At 38.0% G+C, this 23,503-nt stretch overlaps 1 protein-coding gene across 5 annotated transcripts in view; it reads right to left on the reverse strand.

Annotated features, from left to right (window-relative positions):
• Positions 1 to 23,503, reverse strand: part of Rapgef6 (Rap guanine nucleotide exchange factor 6) — a 170,896-nt gene that overhangs the window by 20,237 nt on the left and 127,156 nt on the right. For 3 of the 5 annotated variants that reach the window (XM_038325883.1, XM_038325884.1, XM_038325881.1), the window contains 6 exons: positions 19,810 to 20,050; positions 16,081 to 16,464; positions 12,775 to 12,986; positions 7,559 to 7,682; positions 4,921 to 4,944; positions 1,139 to 1,359 (listed from right to left, as the gene is read on the reverse strand). In XM_038325883.1, coding sequence (XP_038181811.1) covers positions 1,139 to 1,359; positions 4,921 to 4,944; positions 7,559 to 7,682; positions 12,775 to 12,986; positions 16,081 to 16,464; positions 19,810 to 20,050 — 1,206 coding nt within the window. The remainder of the gene's footprint in view (positions 1 to 1,138; positions 1,360 to 4,920; positions 4,945 to 7,558; positions 7,683 to 12,774; positions 12,987 to 16,080; positions 16,465 to 19,809; positions 20,051 to 23,503) is intronic. The other 2 variants (XM_038325882.1, XM_038325886.1) reach the window with 1 other exon arrangement.

Consider the following 23,503-nt stretch of genomic DNA (forward strand, 5'->3'; position numbering starts at 1 on the left):
AGCTTCCTTCAAATGGGGCTAAAAATTTGTGGTAGTGCTCTTATTGTTGTCCAGTGGATTAACACACTACTATGTCCAGCTCTTGCTAATATGGAATATACTGAATGACTCTTTACCCAGTATTTTAAATTCAATGTGAAATCACTATATGCTTCTATGTTCACTTTCTCTTTTCTATTCATATTACAATGGAAATATCAACACAGTTATTTTTTGGGGGGGTCAATCCATGGAGAGTACCATTCCCTTTTGTCAACAGAAAACTTGTAATTCTATTATGCTTTTTATGAGTTTAACATTTACCCCCCCCCCCCCCGCCCGCCACCCCACTCTTCAGCTCCTGTAACTCACGATTTTCTTAACCCAAAGATGTGTTCTGAAGCCTGCACACAAAGGTCAGGGTGATGGTTGGCGATGCAGTACTTACAGTAGTGGACAGATAGACTGTGAGGTAGCAGTAGTGAGGAGAAAATCTTTCCCACAGTGTCAGGATGCGTCTACTTCCTCTTTTATCTTACTGATAAGGCATCCATCACTGCTAGTGTTTGACTCAAAACTCTAAGCTTTCTATTTGCTAATTGATTTTCACCTGGTACAGAAGTCACATTTCATTTAGAGATAAGGGCAACAATGTTCTCAAACAGAGTTTTTTCTATAATGTCCTAATTAAAAAGAGACATTTCTGCTTTATGTGTATGGGTGTTTTGCCAGCATGTATGCCTGTGCACCATGTATCTGTAGTGCCCATGGAGTCCAGAAGAGGGCATTAGATCTTCTGTAACAGGTGTTACAGATAGTGGAGACACCATGTGGGTACAGGAAACTGAACTCAGGTCCTGTGAGAGCAGCAAGTGCTCTTAATAGCTGAGTCAGCTCTCCAGTGACTTGTTCAGCCCCTCCCCATTTGAAAACTTTATTAATGCTCCAACTTTGTAAGAGGATTTGTAAAGCCTTTAAAAGAGGAACTATTCACCTCTCCCCCTCCTACAGAGTTCTGTAAGGGCTAGGACTCAGCATTTCATGAACAGACCACATAGCTGGAGACAGCAGTCATCCTTGCAAATGAAATCAACAACTCTGGAGAAAGATATTTCTACTTTGTTGTGCTCACCCATGTGATAAAAAAGAAAACACTCACAGGTACCATATGCAGGCTCCCACTGCAGTGACATCATCTGGAACTTCTCCTCATCTGTATCTATGTCCAGACTAGAAAGATACTGTTTCACTTTCCTTGCCATTTGGGCATCTTCATATAGCTTCTTGGCATTCAGCAGTGAGCTGCGGCGTGCTCTTTTCTTGTGAGCACCTCCCTGAACATCTAGCATGTTTGAATTTGTGCTGCCTTGACTCAATGATCTGTAAATAGACAGAAACTGCAATGAAAGCCTGTAAAGATGAGAGTTTAGCACGAAAAAACGAAGATTCAAAGATTTTTTTTCTGTTAATACTATTGCATGCTGATGTAAATGAGTTAAAAGATGAAGAGCATTAATAATGCAAAGTAATCTGGCACAGATGGCAATATTCTCAATTAAAACAAGATCTGGCAAAACACGGGATTCAAAAGAGTAAGATACCAGTTTCTCCCTGAGCAACATATTTCATTACATCTGTGTGTGCCTATGCAACCCATGGCAGAACCGTGCCAAGAAAAGCTTTCCTCTGGTCCATTTAGACCATTCACTCTAAGATGTGGTAAGAGTCTAAGACAGGATAAATTCGTCATTAGTCCTTCAGCAAGGGAAAACAGAGCAGCTTTGTTACCTGTGCTGCTAGTTATATCCTGTAAAAGCACCATTCTGTGACAGGGTCACTTCAAGCATGGTGACCAATTTTACCAGTAACCAAGCATATTGTGACCAAAATTTAAAGAGAACCAAGATAACATTTCAATCTAGTATAGTGAGAAATTAGAAACGCAGTAAAAAAGAATTGTTTCTGTGTCTGCAAATATGATGTGGCCAGATACAACTTGCATTCTAGAAGCAGGAGCTGAGATTTTACCATTGCAATACCTCTGAATATGACAGGACTGCAGACTGAATCTTAGAAATAAGTACTATTCAAATAAGCTACAGCTTTATCCAGCGCTACTGTTTTTGTCAAGCCTGCGTATACAATGCACATCCAGAACCAATGAAAGGTAGCAACTGCAGTGTAGCTGATCCTTTCTAACAGGCTACAAGTTAAATGCCTATAGAGGGTTATTTGTTTATTACTGTGTGTGTGCAGGTGGGTACATGCCATAGCAAGTCTGTCAAGGTTTGAGGAGTGGTTCTCTCCTCCTACCTGTGTGGACCCCAGGTTATCACTCGGGATTCCAGGCTTGCCCGACTCAAAAGGTCTTTAATTGGAGGGTAAGAGTATATCTATTTTCAATATTAGCATTATTTACATAAGATGCTCTAAAACACAGACCATAAACACACAATTTGTTCTTCAATGTTCACATACCTGACTTAAAACAGACACTGAATCTTAACGTTTTCATTGTAAATCACATAAGACAGAGTTGAGAAACTGTTAATGGCATTTTTTTCTGTCACATTTTTAAGACCTTTGAAGCAGGGTTCCCAGGGGAGGGTGAGAAGGGAGGCCAAGTACACGTTTGAAAATGTCATAAAGAAACTTACTATTTTTTATGTAACTGAAGTAAAAACAAAACAAAATAACTCTTAAAAAAGAGGAAGGAAATTGATATAGTTATGCCTTATATTTGATGGCAACTTTTTTTTTTTTTTAAAGACAGGGTTTCTTTTGTGTAGCCCTGGCTGTCCTTGAACTCTGAGATCAGCCTGTTCCTGCCTCTGCTGTGCTACTACTGCTTGGTATATTGATGGCAACTTTCAGTTGATGTTGGTCAGGCAGGAAAGATGATATGGCTGTGAGTGACACATGGGAAAAACTGTTAAATTTGCAAAATTTGCAGAATGGTTTGGAGGAAAAAAAATCTCATTAACCAGTGAATTATCCTTTAACCTTTAAGAAACACTTGATTAAAGAAAGTGAAACCTAAAAATTTTAGTAAATCTCTAACAATGTTAAGGGGAGAGAGGATCCATGTGCTGAGCAAGTCGAGATAACCACAGGGTCAGCTTTGTCTTCTTTTATGGTTTGTTTATCCTCAAGTGATGGATGAACAAGATGCCGATCTGGGGCAAGGGGTGGGCACCAGTGCTCTAAAAGTAATCTGGAAGATTCAAATTCTGAATATAAAGTTTTAGAAACATCTAAACCAATTCACTTTCCTTGTATCTTCCCTTTTATGTACACACAGGGTGTCATGTGAGGAAAATGTGAAGTAGAGACAAATGTGAAGCACTTCAATGAGCATAGACTAACGAGGTGTTGCACCGGCTTTTCTTGGCATACAAGATAACAACTCATCACGTGTAACCATTATTACTGTGTGGATGTGCTACAGTGCATCTACGGAGGTCACAGGACAGCTGTGTGGAACTGGTTCTCTCCTACCTCTGTGTGGGTTCCAGGAACCAAACTCACAGTGAAACAAACCCTTAGCATTTAGGAGCAAATTTTGATGTAAATATTTAATAATTTTTATCTTAGTTGTTATCCAAAATAAAAAAGCCAGCTTGTAAACAAACCTAGGACACAAAGTTCTAATGGATGAGAATAATATAAGACAATAAAGTTTCTACTGAACTACTTCAAAAGCAACAAATACTGATGTGAAATGAAAACACCTGCTGTCTGCAAGCCCCAAACACTATACAACCCAAAGCCCACAGTAACTACTTAGCTCACTCACTAGGTCTTAAGATGCTCTGCTTTAGTTGTAATGCCAGGCTATCAGTTTCTACTTTCAGTAAGAAGAACCAGGGAAGATAAAGACACAAATGTATGACGTAGAAGAAAATGCACAAGAAACACACCAGAAGAGGAAAGTCAAGGTCACCAAATGAAAAACAAGACCACAAATAAGACTCAAAGACATGGCTCAAAAAATTCTTACATGTAAGGCAAGTATCAAAACCTCACAGCTCATTAGTTTTAAACATTAAGATTCTACGTATGTTCTATTTCTGCAATTCCACACATCTATAGTACTTATTCTTTCATTTAAAATGGATGCTCTAGGGAAATGATGTATAAGATCTTTAACTGTCTGTGGCTTTAAACTAGATGGCTAGCAATGTAGAATTAAGAGACCAGAACCTACTATATACCACAAAAAGCTGGACAGCTGAGAAGTTTTAGGGAGACAAAGAGATCTTCTAAAATAAATGTACAAGTTTAAAGTAAATTTCAATCTATACTTCAAGTTTAGGCATTTAGTAGATCTCATGAAGGGTTAAAAATGTATTCACTTTTATAATACAGAGTGAATAAAGTAGACTCTATGCAAATCTAATGTAAAATGCAACCCTTATAGACAGACCTTTTGTATGTTTAGTTTCATAAAATATGGCACTGAAACTAGAGAAAGTGTTGCTAACATTTGAAGCAGACTGTCTAGGTTTGGACACACCATTAATGGGTGGGTAAGACTGAGCAAGTTACCTTCCCCGTCCTGGGATCCCCCAGGAATCCCACACCTGTTCATGGGGCAATAGGAGACTTTTAAAAGTTATTTGCTTAGCAAAGTAGAGCACAGGGGACATGACATATACAGCAAATATCCACAATCATCATCTACATCTCATGAATCTGTTAAATTTAAATCTAAAAAGGGATTATAAAATACCTATAAAAGAAAAACAAAACAAAAACACAACCAACAAAATGCTAGTTCCATCACTACTTCCACCTTGTTAGCAAAAGGCATTTGTCAGGATGTAGGCTGACGGAGTTAACAGAACGCATGCTAACTGACTTGCGTGCATTAATGAAAAGGATGCAGCACATGTTAAGAGTTGCACAACCTTCATTCCAGTTGTTCATTTCCCCACTTACCCCAGACTCCGCCACCTCTTCTTCCTGTAAGCAAGAGCCACAAACATTGAAGCATGTGTTTGAATAGGAAAGCACAGAAAAAAAGACAACAGTTGAGAGTCAGAGAATTTATGCAGACAGAATAGAACAGAAAAATTTACCAGGAGAAAAAAATTATAGCTTAACAGTAAAAAATGGCTTTAATGGAATGAAGGAATGGGAAGGACACAAAGGTTTCTGAAGGCCAAACCCCTCTATAGCATGTACTTTAAAATATGCTTTTGATCGACAGCATTTTTAATGCCGAATCTACCCATAAGTTGATAGGGAATGTAATCTGTTCATTGCAAATTTTCTATTCTGTTTTTGGAAATGAAGGTAGTGGTCTTGTGCATTATACCAGAAGTCAGAATGCTCAGTCTAAGAACAGAGTTTCTACATTTTTGGAGCTACTTGACAATGAAATTACAAGGAACATATAGATACATAAATCAATTTTTAAGTATAAAGATTTCTCTGGCAAAGTACTTTATAAGAACACTTGGCCAGCAAAACAACTTAAAAGTGAAAGTAAGAAGATAACAAACTAGGGGTTGTGGTGTGTACCTATTCTTCTATGACTTGGGGGGAATTCCAGGCCAGTCTGGGAACACAATGAGATCCCAATTATGACACTTAAGTCCACTCTAAATATATTTATTTCCTCATATACTTTCTATTCAATCCAGGCTATTTTCAAGTAAATATCCAGGCTTATTAATATTCTTCAGTCATTTTCTTTATACCTGTGTGTTTGTGTGATTGTAGGCATGAGCATATGTATGCATGTGTAAGGAAGTGGTAAGCCTATCATGCTGTCCCTCAAGTGTCATAGATCTGTAGTTTTTGAGACAGGATCCTCTTTATTGGCCTGTAGGTAGCAAATTAGGCAATACTGGCTGGCCAGTGAGGCCCAGGCCAGGGATCCACCTGTGTCTTTCTTCCTCCCTGTGATGGATTATAAGCACAGCAACCATGCCTGTCTTTTATACATAGTGTTGGATATTGAACTCAAGTCCTCAAGTTTTCATTGCAATCACTTTCCCGAGTTCTCCCTCTCTCGGTTCTCCTCTGTTAATTTTGAAGTGGAGCATGCACTTTTATCAACTAATTTGGCAGGGAGACAAATTTATTATGTCTTCAGGTACTAGAATGGAAACATACATGAGTAAATGGAGGTTCATATCAAGACAAGAGACAGTGGGAAGGTCACCGTACCAGGACATTCAACAAAAACAAAAACAGACAACAAGCCTCTTAAGGTGTGCTTTGATCCCTGGTTCTTAATGTTTTTTGCTTTCAGATTTTGGAGAAGTGAAATCTCACTACATTACCAGGAGAAAGAAAAGAGATGGGAAGAGGAGATTTTGGCACTCCATCCCTGCTACTATGAGAATCTCTAAACTACAGCAAACAAGATCATCTACTTAGAAAAAAATGACTGTTGACAATGATATGAATGAAACAAACAAAACCAATCTCTCTCCCAATAAAAACTCAGTATAGCATACACTGATAAAAAAGTATCAAGTATTTTTATTTTCTTAGCAGAATACCTGTATTTTAAAATCACAGCAATTGTGTTTACTTAATTTATTTTATTTTTAATGCCCTACATGGAGAGGTCTAAAAGGAAAATTTAATAAAAAAAAATTTAAACTGTAATGCCTACTTACCTGCTCAAAATTGTAAAATTTACTAGGAACAGCTTAACTTTCTTTAAACTCTATAAATCTGTAGTAGCCTTTATACTACATAAAAAAAAAATCAAGTTAAAAAAGCATTCTCATTTTGTGGTGGTGTACAACCAGCAGTTGGAAGGCAGAGGCAAGATCATGAGTTCTAGACCAGCCTCAGCTACAAACTGAGTTCAAAAGTATTCTCAGATGAAACCAAAATAAAAAAGAAGCTCTCATTATTAATCAAGATAAGTCATGGCTAAATGGGTACTTTTTGGGAAGAGTTTTGCTAACTTTTAGAAAAGAAATGTCTTAGAAAATTGAAGCACCAATTAGATGAGATAGGACTTTAAAAGAGAAACAGAATAATTCTTTGCTACTTAGGTTAGAAAACAGATGAAATGATTTGCACTCAGATGATTTCGGGGATATTAGCATTCTTCTAATGCTGCTTGTTAGTGCTTGTTGGCACAACTATATAGAACTACTTGTATAGTCAGAAAAGTAATTGAGAAATGGGCTCAGGTCTTAGCAAGTTGTATAAAAACTGCTTGAGGGGCTAGAGAGATGGTTGATCAGCTAAGAGTACTGACTGCTCTTGCAGAGGACCTGGGTTCAATTCCCAGCACCTACATGGTGACTTACAATCATCTGCTATTCTAGTTCCAGAGAAGCCAATACCCTCTTCTGGACTCTGCAAGCATTGCACGCATGTGATACACAGACATACAAGCTGGCAAAACATGTGTACATATAAAACAAAACTACTTGAATTTCAATTTCTTCAGATGTAAAGGGAAGTTGACTATTGCTTACCTGTTAGGATTACCATATGATTACTGGAGAAGGATGTGTGTATAAAACTTAGCACAAAGCACAATAAAGGACAGACGTTACTTCACTACCCTCGATGCCACTGTAACATGATTTCCATGGCATACCTCTGTCGGAACATCATGGCAGGGTCCATGTTCGCAGAAGTCATTCGAACAATATGACGAATTTCCTTGGCAATCATTCTTAGCTTCTCAAAATTTACTAAGCCATCGACTTTGGAGTCATTTCCTATGAAATACAAATAATTTTCATAATTACAATTATATATCCAAGTAGCAGGAGACCAGTTATTACTCTTGAGTACAAACAAGCTTTAACAATTTGCCATTAAAAAAAAAAAAGATCAATTGATAGACAACTCAGCCCTAATCCCAGGGAATGAGCTTCTAAGAAGAGCTGTGTTATCTCTGGGAAAACTGACTCTGGATACAGAAAGTGACTGGCTGTCCACAGCTGCTAAAACCAGTTCATGTCTCACAGGCTCACACATGATTACACACCACCCAATCCCATTCTGCACTGTTTGCTCTTTTGGAAGAAGGCACAGCACCTGAAAACTTAGGCTAGCCGGGTGAAAAAGCCACTGCTGGGCTTTCTTATTTACTAATAATTAAGCCAGACTGCAATTTTTTTATTTGTAATTCTTAAAAATTTTCAAACAAATAATTATTTAAGAAGTAGCAAATATTTCCAATAGAATAAATGATGGGGGATTGAATAATACTGGATTTCTTTTTCAAATGGCAAAAATTAGCTAAAACAAAAGTAGCTGCCTGATGGGGTGCTTTCTGGCCTGGTATTCACTTTTCCTCTCTCAGAATCTGAATTTATCACTGTGACTTTAATCATTAGTATGAAATGCATACTTGTTAATTATTTTAATTTACGACTTTGAAAATTGTGAACAGACAGAGTTCTGGTGTGAGAGAATTGTCTGTATTCTGTCAATCATATTTTAAATAAATGCTGATTGGCCAGGCAGGAAGTATAGGTGAGTCAACCAGACAGGAAGTAGAGGTGAGGCAATGAGAACAGGATAATTCTGGGAAGGAGGAAGCCCATTCCACCCACTTCTGACCAGACTTTGAAGAAGCAACATGTGATCTGCCCCTCTGTGAAAGGTACTGATGAGCCACATGGCTAACAGAGATCAGAATAAGGGGTTAATATAAGCTACAAGAGCTAATAAGAAGACTGAGCTAATGGGCCAATCAATTTATAACCTAATGTAGACTCTGTATGATTTTCTTTGGGGCTTGCTGGCTGTGGAGAATCGGGCGGGACAGCCAGCCCTCATTGTTACAGAGTTAACTTATTGGCCTATCTAGCCCAAACCATAAGGCAAAAAACTCAATGTTCAAAGGTCAGTTACCTGACCACAGTAGCATTTAACTTCATCTGACTATTACTGTCAGTGCAACTGTTTTCTAACGTAGAAGGCCCTGAAGCAACTCTGAGAGCAATATGGGTCTAGAGTCTCATCTCTCATGCCGTTAGTGGCATCTGTACACCATCACAGGAATGGTTCAGGGACATAATACCAGTGGGAAACAAAACATCAAAACCACACTCAAGCTAAAGCAGTGTTTAAGATTATGTCAGAAGCCTGTGGGAATCATGTTATGTAAAGTAATGTGATGATGATGATGATGATGATGATAAGACTCAAGCAGGAAGAGTAGACAACTTGGATGCCCTTCCTGCTGAGGACAATTAGCAAAGGCAGACAGGGGACAGGGAACTGAATAGTCTTTTTGTGTTTTGAGGTAAAAAGAATAAAGACAACTTATACCCAATTAAATCCTAGAGCTTTGCTTTGGGATTCTGACTTTATTCTGGGACTAAGGATGAATCAAATACAGACTGGAATAAAGCCTAGAAATCTGAAAATGAGTAAAATCATGTGAGATTACTAATAGGCTTAAATAAGCAAAGCGTAATCCTTTTTGGAATAAAATATCAGTCATAAATTTCATATTATTTTTGTACTTTTTTCACTATTTCATAAAAAAAAACCCTGAAACCAAGGTAGAAAAGTGAGCATAAGAAAAAGTGAAAGAAGACAGTAGAAAGAGACCCCCAGAGGGCCCAGGCTACAGAGTCACAACAGAGCAGCTTTAAAATGTTCAAAGATACAAAACCAAGACTGCTAATTTAACAGAGACTATGAAATAGTAAAACTGAAAAACAATGAACTAGATTAGGAATTATGCAACAGGTTTAACTGATTAGACACAGCTGAAGAGAAAGCCTGGCAAGAAGGACAATACCTTGCATGCTGTAAGATGTAAGGTTACAAACATGCAGGGGTCAAGTCAGACAAAAATAAAACTAGTCCCAAAACTGAAGTCAGCAAAGGACAAATAAAAAACCTGAAGACCTAACTATACAGAATGTTCTAAAAACAAAGGAAAATATCAAACTATTTCAATATGACCTGTAAATGTAAATCTGAATGACAATGACACAAAATTACAAATCCCACACCTAGTAAAACCTAGCAAAACAGAAAAACTAAGGCTGATGTCTCAATAGTGACAATGGGAGCCAGAAGACAATGGATGCCACCTCGAAATGATGAAGCTGCCAATCAAACTACATTTATTAAACTGAAGTCTTGGTCGTTTAGATGAACAAAAATTGAGATCTCCATTACTTTAAGGGAATTACGGTGTCTTATGATCTACACAAAAATCAAACTTCTAAGCAACTAAACAACACAGCCCTCGAAAACCACAAAGTACACCAGTCACCAAGACACTTATAGGAATTTAGGATGGAATAAAAGCAGTGAGTGCAATAGACACACATGAGATTAAACAGATTTTAGTAGCCAACAGTGAAGCACTCAGGATTGACAGTATGATGGCTGCTTAAAAACTGGGGACAGAGTAAATGAAGCTTAAGTAGTCTAAGTTCTTCACACAACCCGAAATAAAATAACACTAATGAAATTGGCAAGCCCTACAGAATGGGAAAAGATCTTCACCAGCCCCACATCAGACAGAGGTCTGATCTCCAAAATATACAAAGAACTCAAGAAATTGGACACCAAAAGATCATATAACCCAATAAAAAATGGAGTACGGACCTAAACAGAGAACTTTCAACAGAGGAATCTAAAATGGCTGAAAGATACATCATCCTTAGTCATCAGAGAAATGCAAATCAAAACAACTCTGAGATTCCATCTCACACCTGTAAGAATGGCCAAGATCAAAAACACTGATGACAACTTATGCTGAGAGGTTGTGGGGAAAAGGGAATGCTTCTGCATTGCTGGTGGGAATGCAAGCTGGTACAATCCCTTTGGATGTTAGTGTGGCCATTTCTCAGAAAATTAGGAAACAAACTTCCTCAAGACCCAATAATAACCACTTTTGGGTATATATCCAAAGGATGCTCAATCGTGCCACAAGGACATGTACTCAACTATGTTCATAGCAGCTTTGTTTGTCATAACCAGAACCTGGAAACAACCTAAATGTCCCTTGATCAAAGAATGGATAAGAAAAATGTGGTACATTTACACAATGGAGTACTACACAGCAGAAAAAAATAACGATGCTTGAATTTTGCAGGAAAATGGATGGAACTAGAAAACATTATTTTGAGTGAGGTAACCCAGACACAGAAAGACAATTATCACATGTACTCACTCATAGGTGGCTTTTAAACATAAAGCAAAGAAAGCCAGCCTACAAACCACAATCCAGAGAACTTAGACAACAATATGGACACTAAGAGAGACTTACATAGATCTAATCTACATGGGAAGTAGAAAGTAGAAAAAGGCAAGATCTCCTGAGTAAATTGGGAACATGGGGACCTTGGGGGAGGGCTGAAGGGGAGGGGAGAGGCAGGGAGGAGAGCAGAGAAAATGTGGAGCTCAATAAATATCATGGGAAAAATAAAATAATTAAAAAAAGAAATTGGCAAACAAACTTAAATGCTATATCCTCTAGTGAAACACTAAAGAATAGTAAAACAGCATAAGGTTACCAAAGGAACAGAGCAGGAAAAATATCATTACCACAGAAAAGTTCATGTAGGCAGATTGTAAAAAAAACTGTACTGGCAAAAGATCAAAAGGAACTTATACTCATAAAAAACAAAACAAAACAAAAACAAGACAAAAAACAAAAACAAAACCAAAAAACCAAAAAACCATAAAAGAGTCAAAGAGTAAGTTATTTTACACCCAGGATGTAGAAGAGAATGTCTGTAGGAACAGTAAACAAAAAAGGAAACCTAATAAAAAATGAGCAAGGATTTCAAACCGGTAACTGACAAGAGGGTTACTGCACACAGAGGATGTTCAGCCCATTCGTAATCACAGAAATGCAAATTATAACCATGTCAAGAGCCAAGTACTCATTTACTGTAAGACACAGAAATGATGAGAATGAATTTAATAGATAATCATAAGGATGAGGAGTGTGAGAACATCCCCAATGCTAGAAACCAATTTCATTTGACACTATCACCACATTTTTTTTTAATGGGTGAAATCATAGATTCTACTGACTATATTGTATAGTCATTAAGAATACACTTTCTGGGGCTGGAGAGATGGCTCAGAGGTTAAGAGAACTGGCTTCACTTCCAAAGGTCCTGAGTTCAATTCCTAGCAACCACATGGTGGATCACAACCATCTGTAATGAAATATGCTGTCCTCTTCTGGCCTGCAGGGACATATGCAGGCAGACCACTGTATACTTAATAAATAAATAAACCTTAAAAAAAAAAGAACACTTTCCTGAAGAGTATGAGCAGAGAATGGACAACAACAGTATTCTTCACAGCAGGTCAACAAGAGAAACTACCCAACAGTCACCAACCAGAAGAATGAATCACAGTATAGAACCCAGGCAATGGAATGGTAAGCAGTTTTTGGGAAACAATGCAGAATCTCCATAATCCAATGCTGACCAAAAGAAGACAGAAATCAAATCTAACTGCAAGAAAACAAGCATTTTCCAAATCTGCTTGTCTAAAGTTCAAGAACAGTTGAAACTACACAAGGCACAGGATAGTAGTCACCTCTATGGAGGGGAAGAGGTGAGTGGCTGGGATTGGGCAGGAGCAAGCTTCTAGGATATTGGCAATGCTTAATTTTCCTTGTCAAGTTTATATTTGAACTCTTACTGTAAACAATTCAAACTGTGACTGTCAACAACATGGCTTAGGATGTCATCAATTTGCTGCATTTAACTATATGAAGATTTAATAGCATGGGATGATTACAATGAAATGGGTAATAGATCATAATGCTGCAGCTAAAGCTAAACATGCTAATTTTCAAATGGCTTTCAATACCTTCATGAAGAAATGTCATATCTTTCTTGACAACAGGAAAGAGTGGAATAATTGGAGGCTGCATGCTTTGACTGCTAAGAATATTTCTGTATTTGGCCATATTTCTAGATGGATCAAAAAGGTCTTGTAGATCTTGGAGATGTTTCTCATATTTGCTTGGTAACTTTTCCCAAGTGCCTCTGAGTCGTGCTACGGGTGCCAGGTTCAAGCCACTGTCAAAGATGAGAATAAAAACATTCAGAACAGATTCAGAGGAAAGGTTAGGTTTAGGTCAATAAACTATACAACCACGATCTATAGTGGAAAAAAAAAAGCAGGACCCATTTTTTTTTTTTTTTAAATCAAGACAGGGTTTCTCTGTAGCTTTGGTGCCTGTCCCGGAACTAGCTCTTGTAGACCAGGCTGGCCTTGAACTCAGAGATCTGCCTGCCTCTGCCTCCCTCTGCCTCCCGAGTGCTGGGATTAAAGGTGTGCGCCACCACCGCCTGGCTAGGACCCATTTTAATATTCTGAAACAGAGAAGAACTGTAACTTGAAAAGATAACTCATGTCCATCAAGCAGTCTTTCCCCATTCCTTTGCTTCCATGCTGCACGCTATAAAAAATAGTGTATCTAACACATCAACACGCCTACAGTTTAGTTCTTTGCTTCTTGGGCATCTAATCTTTACCTACAACACTACATATAAAATGTTTTCTATCTTCTAATTTTAAGGTAGGAGTTAAAATGTTTGATCCGCATTGTTTCTAAGTAATCACCTCCCCACTACTAAAAGAAGGGTAAAACAGAAATGTAATTTCACCTCTGTTGATATTCAGAGAGGGCCCAAGTCCTAACTAGAATGTCTGCCAAAAATTAGCCAAGGTCAAGCAGGAGTAAGCAAACACACCAAAAAATGACATTTGTAGCTAAAGAGGGAAGGAAGGCTGGAACAGTAGTGCTCCAAAGTTACAAGGGAAAAAGCAAGACTTGGAACAAGAGCATAAACGCCTGTGTGGTGGCATCAGGCAGGGTTAATCTCTTCAGTATCAGAGGAAGTAAATCAGCGACTGTAAAGAAAAATTCTAAAAGGAAGCTGGCTGTTCAAAAGGACAGCAGAGAGAAACTGTGGGTGTAACATAGCCCTAAGGCTGCCAATCTCCACTCACTAAAAAAGATAAGGGTAAAATAATTTACAAGGCTAGTCCTATTAGCTAGGAACTGTGCCCCAGCTTCACTCTCATATGAGCATCCACAGGGGACTCCTCATTCAGAAGGAATGGAGAGGAGGAGGAGTGCAACATCTACATGTGTAGTACAGTTAATAAAAACTTAAGAGACAGAAATTGGGGTTCAACCTGAAGGTCAGAAAAGCAAAACTGTCAGCCACTGGTAAATGGGATGAAACTACTTCTTTATCATTATTTGAAAGAAACAAGAAAATGAGATTATATAACTCAAGTCCCCAAAATATTAACTCAAAACTATAAGAAAAAGAATTCTGTACTATGCCAATATATGGAACTGATACATATAAACAGCAGATTACTTAGTGGAAACAACAAATGGTCAGAACAATATAAGGACATACTGAACATTAAAAGAAATGTTCAAGACTTATATGAACATCACATAGAAAAGAAAAAGCAGGGCTGCAGTGTTTTAGGGTAAAGGAGCTAATGCTAAATAAATCTATGTATTCTGTGTAAGCTCAAGGAAAATATTCATAAGACTTTTTAGAAGACCTAGACAAATTTACCCTGAAACTTGTATCAAACATGCCAGCAATAAAGGACAAGGAGAGGAACAAAGAGCTTGACTAGGCCTAAGAGAACTCAATACCTCTTTAAAGCTCTAGCAACTATAGCTAAATTGCTGGGACACAGTGCAGAAACAGACCCAACATATTTATGGGGTTCTAGCAGCATATTTTATTGTGTATGAGTGTTTGTCTCCATGTATTATGTGTACCACATGCATGCCTGATGCCTACAGAGGCCAGAAGAGGGTATCAGAACCCCCAAGAACTGAAGTTATAGATAGCTGTGAGCTGTCATGTAGATATAATGCTTACTCAAAAGTTAAAATTAAGTTTTTCTACCTAGGGTGGTGATCATGCATTTAATCCCAGTACCTGAGACACAGAGGCAGGTGGATCTCGTGACTTTGAGGCCTGGTCAACATAGAGTTCCAGGCCAACGAGAGCTACATAAGAAACCCTGTCTCAAAAACAAAACAAAACAACCCAACAACAAAAAAGGTTTCCTCTTAGCCTTCTGTTCTAGACCACCTCTACTGCTTTTGTCAGCCACTGGTCCCCAGAAACATTTCCCATCCAGAACTCCCAGTGGCCACATCATGCTGGGACTCAGATCAGTGCCTTGGTCAGCTATCATCACTTTGGGACACTCAGTCTTAAATGGGTTGTCTTCATCAAACTCCTCTTAGGGTTTAAGGATTTATGTGGAAGAGGAGGTGGAAGATTCCAAAAGCCAGAGGGGATGGATGACTCCAAAGAAACAGCATCTTGCAGATACAGTCAAGACTGATATACGTAAGAACTCATAGAGCCTGTACAAGTTCAAACAAGAAAAACTCCCGGTACTGAAAGGAAGAAATGGAAATAGGCTCCCACCCCTAACCAAGAAGCTATCTGCAACTGATACCCACTACCAAATGAAAAATTTAGTTTTCTCCAATGGAGTCTCTCTGGGTATATGAACCACATGATAGGGTAGGCCACATGCCCAGCTGTAGCTGGCCAACACAAAAAGAATTAATTCAATGGTGTTTTTGAAAAAATGGGTTCTTTTTTTAAAATGAAGGATAAAACACAGAATAAATTAAAAAGAGAGAGCCCTCATTATCAGAATGGAACACACATTAAATCTAATCATATTCCAATAAAAACTTAATAGTTGTTGGGGAGATGGCCAAGTATTTGTCTTAACACTGTGAGGACCTGAGTTTGGATTCACAGCACTAGGTAGGCATGGTGACCCAACTGTGATTCCAATGTGAAGGAAGCAGAGACAGGATCCCTGGGGCAAGAGGCTATCCAGACTAGTTGAACTGGCAAATTGAGTTCAAGTGAGACTTGATTACGTTATGTGTGGTGGAGTGCGATGGAAAGACATGTGACATCAGCTTATGACATTATCTATATTGAAAAAAACCAATGCTAAAAGAATGCACCCAAACACAAACATATGTACCCCACTTTACAAAAGTTTTCTAAACTTTTCTGTTTCTAGACATGAGATACCTAAGCAGATAATGCCTTATATATGAGAAAAATCATTACACAGATAACTGTACAAACTTACCTTATTATTGCAAACATGGAATTGAAGTTCTTGCATTCTCGGCAATGAAGGGCAATTTTAATAAAATGTTTAATAATCTTCATCCTTTTGAGCTGATTGGATTCACTTAAAATCTCTGAGGCAACCCAGAATGTCTCTTGGTTTACAATGTCCTCAAATTGTTTCAAGTGAGTATTTCCTGTCTTAGAATCTAATTTAAAAAGATCATCAATGTATTCAGTAGGCTCAATATTACGAAACAAATCAAAGTCCCTCATTGAAAGCTGGGTGGCAACCTCAATGGTGCTGAGCTGTAGCATGGACAGTTGGCTTTCCTTAAGTAGTTCCTGGGCATCTTCATCAGAACATAATGTTTCTGTTTCCATGTTATTTTTTAGGTAATACCTAAATGGGAATGAAATTATAAATGTGATCATAAATAGATGTCATTTAATAAGAATACTTTCTTGATTTTACTTTTGCTTACCAAAAGTACCATTTTATGGTAAGCTTTTTAACAAAAACATTATTCACTTATAGATGAAATGGAAAAATAAATTAAAAGATATCTTGAGAAGTTCTACTTCCTGCCACTTGACATCTATTATTGTAAAAAATAAAAATAATGATGACAGTTACCTTGAAGTAGCCAGTTTTAGAAACTTCTAGTGTGTGTGAACCATCGTGTGTTACCCTGAGGATAAAAGCTCTACAGGGCATAGTCAGGACCTGAAGTTGTGTGTGTGTGTGAACCATCGTGTGTTACCCTGAGGATAAAGGCTCTACAGGGCATAGTCAGGACCTGAAGTTGGCCATGTTGGTTCTGTGGGGCAGTGATGGGAGACTAACACAAAAAGCTGTAGAGACAAGTTGGGTCGCTGCTGTAATTAATCTTACCAAATGGTTATTACCTTTGGAACTGGTTGGTAAGAGGAAACTGCAAGGCCTTGGGAATATGGGACACAGAAGTCCTAGGATGCCCTAACTACAGCTCAATGGTCTATTTCAGTTGGAACTCTGAGGAGGAGAAAGCCAACACAAATGTGGACAGATAAGACTATGGCCGAGAATTTTCAGATGGGTTTCTGGATTAGAGGTTGTCTGTGATACCCTCTAACGAAGAGTAAGACACTGCTGGAGGCTAAGTTTAAAAATAATTTAGGCAGAGGAAATTTCAATCCTGTTAAGATATCAGGCTGTGAGGCAACGCTGTTCCTAGCTGCTTTAGCCACGTTTATAGGAATGTTATTACTAGCTGCTTTAGCTATGGTTAGCCAAGAATTGGGAACAAAAAACAAGAGTAGAATCTTTAACTTAGTTTCACCAGTGAAGCCTATGTAAAGCTGGGCCTAAGGAGGGCATGTTTCTAAAAAAGACCAGGACCATTTAAAGCAGTGGTTCTTAATCTTCCTAACACTGTAACCCTTTAATACAGCTCCCCTGTTGGGGTGACCTCCAAACATGAAATTATTTTCACTGCTACTTCATAACAGTAATCTTGATTCTGCTATGAATTATAATGTAAATATCTGATATGCAGAATATCAGATGTACCACCCTTGTGAAAGAATCTTTCAACCCTCAAAGGGGTTGCAATCTACAGGCTGAGAGCAACTGATTAAAAGCCAAGCAAATGCTCCGTGTCTGGATTACAGGGAACTGTCTGAAGGGGTGATCAGACCTTTCCTGCTGCAGTTAAAAGAGGGTGTACTTGTAAACTTATTTAAAAAATAATTTCTTGCTGGATCCAGTGGCACAGACCTCTATGTGGACTAGGCTGGCCTAAAACTTACACAGATCTACCAGTTTCAGTCTCCTGAGTGCTAGGATTAAAGATCTCCAACATCATGTCCTGTAATACAGGCCTCTAATTCCAGTTACCTAGGGATGTGAGACAGTAAGATTATATTAAGGTGTGCTTGGACAACTTAGTGAGTTCCTGTATCAAAAATAATAAATAAAAAAAGAGAGAAGCTTTGGATATAGCTCAGCAGTAGAGGTCTTACCATGTAGAGGCTCAAGGTTCAATTGTCAGTTCTTCAAAAACAAACACAAAATATGTAAGTAAAAAACTTTCTTTTGAAAAGAATGAGTCACTGGAATACCCTATTAGCACAGTGCACTAAATAAAGTGTTTCCCAGGATTAACTTTATCATGCTCAACTATCTCACCATTTATAAACCACTGCAACTAGGATCCAAAGGGGCTTGTTATTCTACTGCCTAGCCTGGCAGCAGACTGTAGCACTGCCTATGTGATAATGTTTTTGCAGGCATTTAGACTGAAAGAGCTTTTAGTCATGGAAGCTTCCATTAAGATTTTTCAAAGAAAGGCTGGAAAGCCAGGCAATGTGTGGAAGGGTCAAGACCACAGCAGGCTCTGGGCAGGTGGTAAGTAAAGTGGAAGGTTAAGATGAAGATACAATGGAGACTCCAAGATGTTGGAGATGCTAGCAATGTGGAATGTTTGACAAGCCAAGGAAAGCCAAAAAACAAGTGGAGATAGTTCAAGAGGTCACAAACGTGGGTCTTCCAAAGCCAACAGAATGACACCATGTGTCTGGGACACAGGCATGGATCTATAGGATTTAATGTTTGTCTCAATGGATTTCTGTCTCATTTTGGTTTGCTGGATTCTTGCTATTCTCGTGTTACTCCCACTTGGAATGGAAATGTTTACCTGTTATCATTTTCATCTTTTTATTTTTATTTATTTATTTATTCTACAAGGTTCACAGCTAAGAGTCTGCCCTGAATTTCAGAAGAGACTTTGGACTTGGACACAACAAGCTGTGTGAAACAATCAGAGCAATTAAGATTCTGAGAATTCTTAGAAGATGGACTAAATGTGTTCTACATTTTGAGATTGTATGAGTCTTTAGGGGCCAGGGTGGAAGGTTATGGTTTGAATAAGAAATGTCTCACATGGGCTCAGGTGGTGCACACCATGTAAGTAGGCTGAGCAGGAGAAAGCAGGTCACTGGGGTTAGGCATCTTGAAGGTTATACCTACTCCCTGGTCTCATTCTTTCTCTCCTTCCTGGATGCCATGATGGGATCTACTTCTGCTCTGCTACATACTCCCTGTCATGATGGACTGTGACTAAATAAATCCATCCTCCATGAAGTTGTTCCTGTCAGGTATATTGTGACAGCAATGAAAAATTAATATAGCATCTGACATATGGGTAATATTACATACATATTTGTTTATGGAGAATATGATTTCTGGCTGGCAAGAAAAAGCATGTACATTAAGACTTGCTTTTAACCGTATTCAGTAGCTGCTACTAGATCCATTTCCCCCACCGCTCCTGTCTAAAACTTCCAAGTGAGGCAAGGAAAAGTAGATCTGTAGACATTAAGTTCTTAGTGATTTCTCCTATAATAAATACAACTTGCATCTCAGCAAGTGGTATGGATCTGTCCTTGTACAAAAGACCTTCATGTCCTCTTCTCTTTTTAGAATAGAACCTCTATGGTACTTCACAGCCGAGAGACAGGCCCTTCTCTATTTACAGCTGGACACATATTATACAGGGCTGTTCTCTCCTTTTTAGGGTAGACTAAGGACCCCTCCAAGATTCCATTTTTTGTAATTATGGAGATAAAAACTTGACAAGGAGAGAAACCCCATTTTAATCTTAGAACATAGTAGTGGCAAAGCAGCATGATGTTTCTACCTAAAATACTCACTATTATAGGGAATCTACAAATGGCACTTTGCATATTCATGGATAAGCTCATTCACCTTCCATTGAGTTGAATTCTATCAGCTAATTTGGAGAACTGGTCCGGAAGTCTTCTCTGCTTTATGACACCCTCCGGAGTAACAGAAACTTCACAGAGAGAGTATGTCTCAGATGCACCAGTCAAACCAAATTCCTGAACAGCTTGGCATACCACTTCTTTAGCTGTGGTATCTTTACTGATGATAATGTAGCAACTTTGTTGATCTGCTTTGAAAACTCTTATAACTTGATCAGGAATATCTATATAAACACAAAGATGAACCTTAGTATTTTAAAAAGTAACATTTAAACACCCCAATAAGCAACTTGGAGTACAAGGATCCCTCCAAACAATGAAATATACATTTCTATTTCACACAGAATATGAGAAAAATGTATTCATTTTCTTCAGATGAAAGATACTAATAGAAGTTCACAAAGATAAAAATTGTGACAATTCAGAAGACATTTTTTCATTTAACATGTTATAAACATTTGATGTTATTATTGTTTTATAGTTATTTTTATTATTTAAAATAAAAAATTATGTGTATAGGTATTCTGCCTGCATGTATGCTTATGTTCTACATGTATGCTCAGTGTCCGCGGAAGCCAAAAGAGGATACTGGAACCCCTGAGACTATTACAGGTGGTTGTGAGCTGCCATGTGGGTTCTGGGAATTGAAGCTTAGTCCTCTGGAAGAGCAGCCAGTGCTCCTTAACCATTAAGCCATCTCTCTCGCCAACAAGCTATTTGTTTCTAATAAGGATGGAAGGACAGTAGTCCATATGTATTGTGTGAATGTGCAAACAAGTGCAGGTGGTACTGAAACTCCTTGGATTAGCATTTTCTATCATGACAAACAGTATGATACAGAAAGCCGCCCCCCCCCCAGCAGATAAAACTATCTTTTGAAGGAATCTGACCAGCTCTTTAGTGACAACTCTCAAAAGGTCTCTGAAAAGGTATGCAGATTTTCCAGGTCGTTACAACACACTTTCCAATCTTTCTCCAAAGGTTATGTTTTATAATCATAGAATGTGAGAGAGCAAATTTGGTCATGTCTCTATTAAAGCTGTTTATTACCTTATATGTTTTTGTCTTACTGCTATTCTGAAAGGCTATCTTTTTCTTGTCTTCAATACTTTTTTTTTTGAGACAGTGTCTCTCTATGTAGTATTGGTGGTTTTCAAGCTCACTACGTAGATCAGACTGCCTTTAAACTCAGAGATCCTCTTGCCTCTATTTCCTGAGTGCCAGAGTTTTAAAGGTGTGCACCAACACATCTAGTTTCCAATACTCTTTGGCACCACCTGTGTTTCTTCCTATTGAGTCACATTAAGGCACCAACACTTATTCAACTATAAAGCAGTAATCATTTTTTTCTAGTTTTTTTTTATTTTTTTTCTTTTTAAAGGGGAGGAGTGTTGTGTTTTTGTTTGAGTTTCTGTTGAGTATGTATGCAGAGTCAGAGGTTAACATTAGGTGTCTTCTTTAATGGTTCTCTACTTGCCTTTTGAGATAGTCTCTTATTGAACCTGGAGCTCCTTGATTACACTAGAATGATTAACCAGTGATAACCCCAGGGAATCTCCTATGTGCCACTTCTCCAACCCTGAGATAATTGGTGTGCATTGCAGCACTCAAGTTTTGTTTTTGTTTTTTTTTTTTAATAAAAAAACATGAATACTAGGTATTAAATTCAGGTCCTCTTGTTTATACAACCAATACTTTACCTACTGAGTCAACCTCTGTGCAGTCCATTTTGTCTGTTTTATATTAAATTTATTTTGTTTTTTTAAGAGGAAAGTGTTTAAATGTTTATACACATCAATTTTTGTTCTGTGATTCTGCCACTAGCAAATAAATACTACCTAAGATATGCTCATATGATTTACACATGTCAACATTTCCTCCTTCGGTCTTGCTTTTCTTTTAAGGGGAGAGCTACACCTCCAGAACAATGCTTACTGCAATGCCACACACTAAAAATAAACACTAAGTTTCCAAATGAAAATAAGTTGTATTTTCAAATAGGAATATGCATTGCTGTGACCAGTGATGATGGCAGTAAGTAACTTTACACTATTTGCTCAGCATTGCCTTTCTTAACACTATTATGCACCATTAGTTAAAAAAAGGGGGGGGGGACCTGTCTCAAAAGGGAAGATGAGAATAATGGAACAGGCGTAGCAGGAAAACAACTCTACAGAATAAAATACCCCACACTCTTGTACCCTGAAAATGTGAACACAGAAAGAAATCAGTTCCCAAGACTAAAGATTCAACTGAATATACATGGGTGTAATTCTACTTGTGAGCTGCTGGATGCTCTGGGTCAAGTTCATGTACTCAGTAGCCTCTGTTCTACAAAGAGGTACCAAGCAATATTTCTTTGATTTAGAGATCTGAGTAATCAATACTTCTTGCTTAGATTTCTGTCAATGAGTGAGTCTCTGATGTGTAGCTAATAGAACTGTTATTTTAGAGCTCACACAACTTAAGGTTAGACAGTTTTATAATTCACCAAATCAGGCATGCCTCTCTGCCTAGTGCTGGATATTGCTGTCAGGAAATGGAAGACTGGCTGTCAGAAGGAAAGTGAGCGAAGGGGTTTCACCATATGCTTTCCTTAATAAAGAACAAAACTGTGTACCTGAACTCTTCATGAACTGGGTTCTAAGCCCCAGAAGTGGGATTTCTCTGTTATACTTTTGGAGACTAAGTTTCAACAAGAGATCTTGTTTGACCTTGAGGGAAGGGCAAAATGTCTATCCCTTTATTAGCATCTTTAAGGGAATATATTCACAGACAGGGTGGGGATTTGTACAACTTCACACTCTGTTTCTGGGAAGGAACACAGTTGTGTATCTTTTAACAAGGCTCAAAAGCTTTACTTCCTAAAGACATTTGTTCCTTAGGTGAAAGACAAATTGTTCTTGTAGTCACATAACAGAAAGTCAAGTTAAAAAAAAAAAAAGGTGCTAGAAAAAATCTGTAAATAGGATTTATCCAAAGGCATCACAACTGAAACCTGATAAATCTGCCAATGTCATGAAAGCCAACCTGAGAACAGTGAAATCAGAAGAAAAACAGTTTCTCCTCACTGGCACCAGCAAGAGAACAACCTTTGCTTATTTCAGAATCACTGTATGTACATTATTTACAAACACGCTGCCAGATGAAGAATCATGTACAGGGCCAAACATAATACTTGGCTCATGACAGATGTACATAATACAGAATTAGATGAACAGTAAATATGAGATCAAAAGAATCAAAAAGAAAAAAAATGATATAATCATCGCAAATTCTAGTCACGAAGCAAAAATGCATACACAAAAAATTCCGTTAAAAGTAGTTATTTTTGGGTGATGATGATGGTGACATCAAACCCAGGGCTTTTATATATGCTAGGCAAGTTCTGCCCCTAAACTATCATTGCAGTCCCAGAAAGACATGCTTTAATAGACTTTGAAGTGTACAGTATTTATTAACCCAGATATTTATATTTTATTTATATATAATTGATTAGTTTATTTGTGTGCTGGTATGACTGGAGGGGCAAACACACGTCACAGCACTTATATGGAAAGCAGGACAAAATTTGGGAGTTGGTTTCTTTCCTTTCACTAATGTGGGCTCCAGGGACAGAATTTAGTTGGGCAGTTTTAGTGGAAAGTGTGCATGTAACTGTTGAACCATCTCATCAG

The sequence above is a fragment of the Arvicola amphibius genome, chromosome 4 (assembly GCF_903992535.2).
Source record: "Arvicola amphibius chromosome 4, mArvAmp1.2, whole genome shotgun sequence".
NCBI classification, from domain to species: domain Eukaryota; kingdom Metazoa; phylum Chordata; class Mammalia; order Rodentia; family Cricetidae; genus Arvicola; species Arvicola amphibius.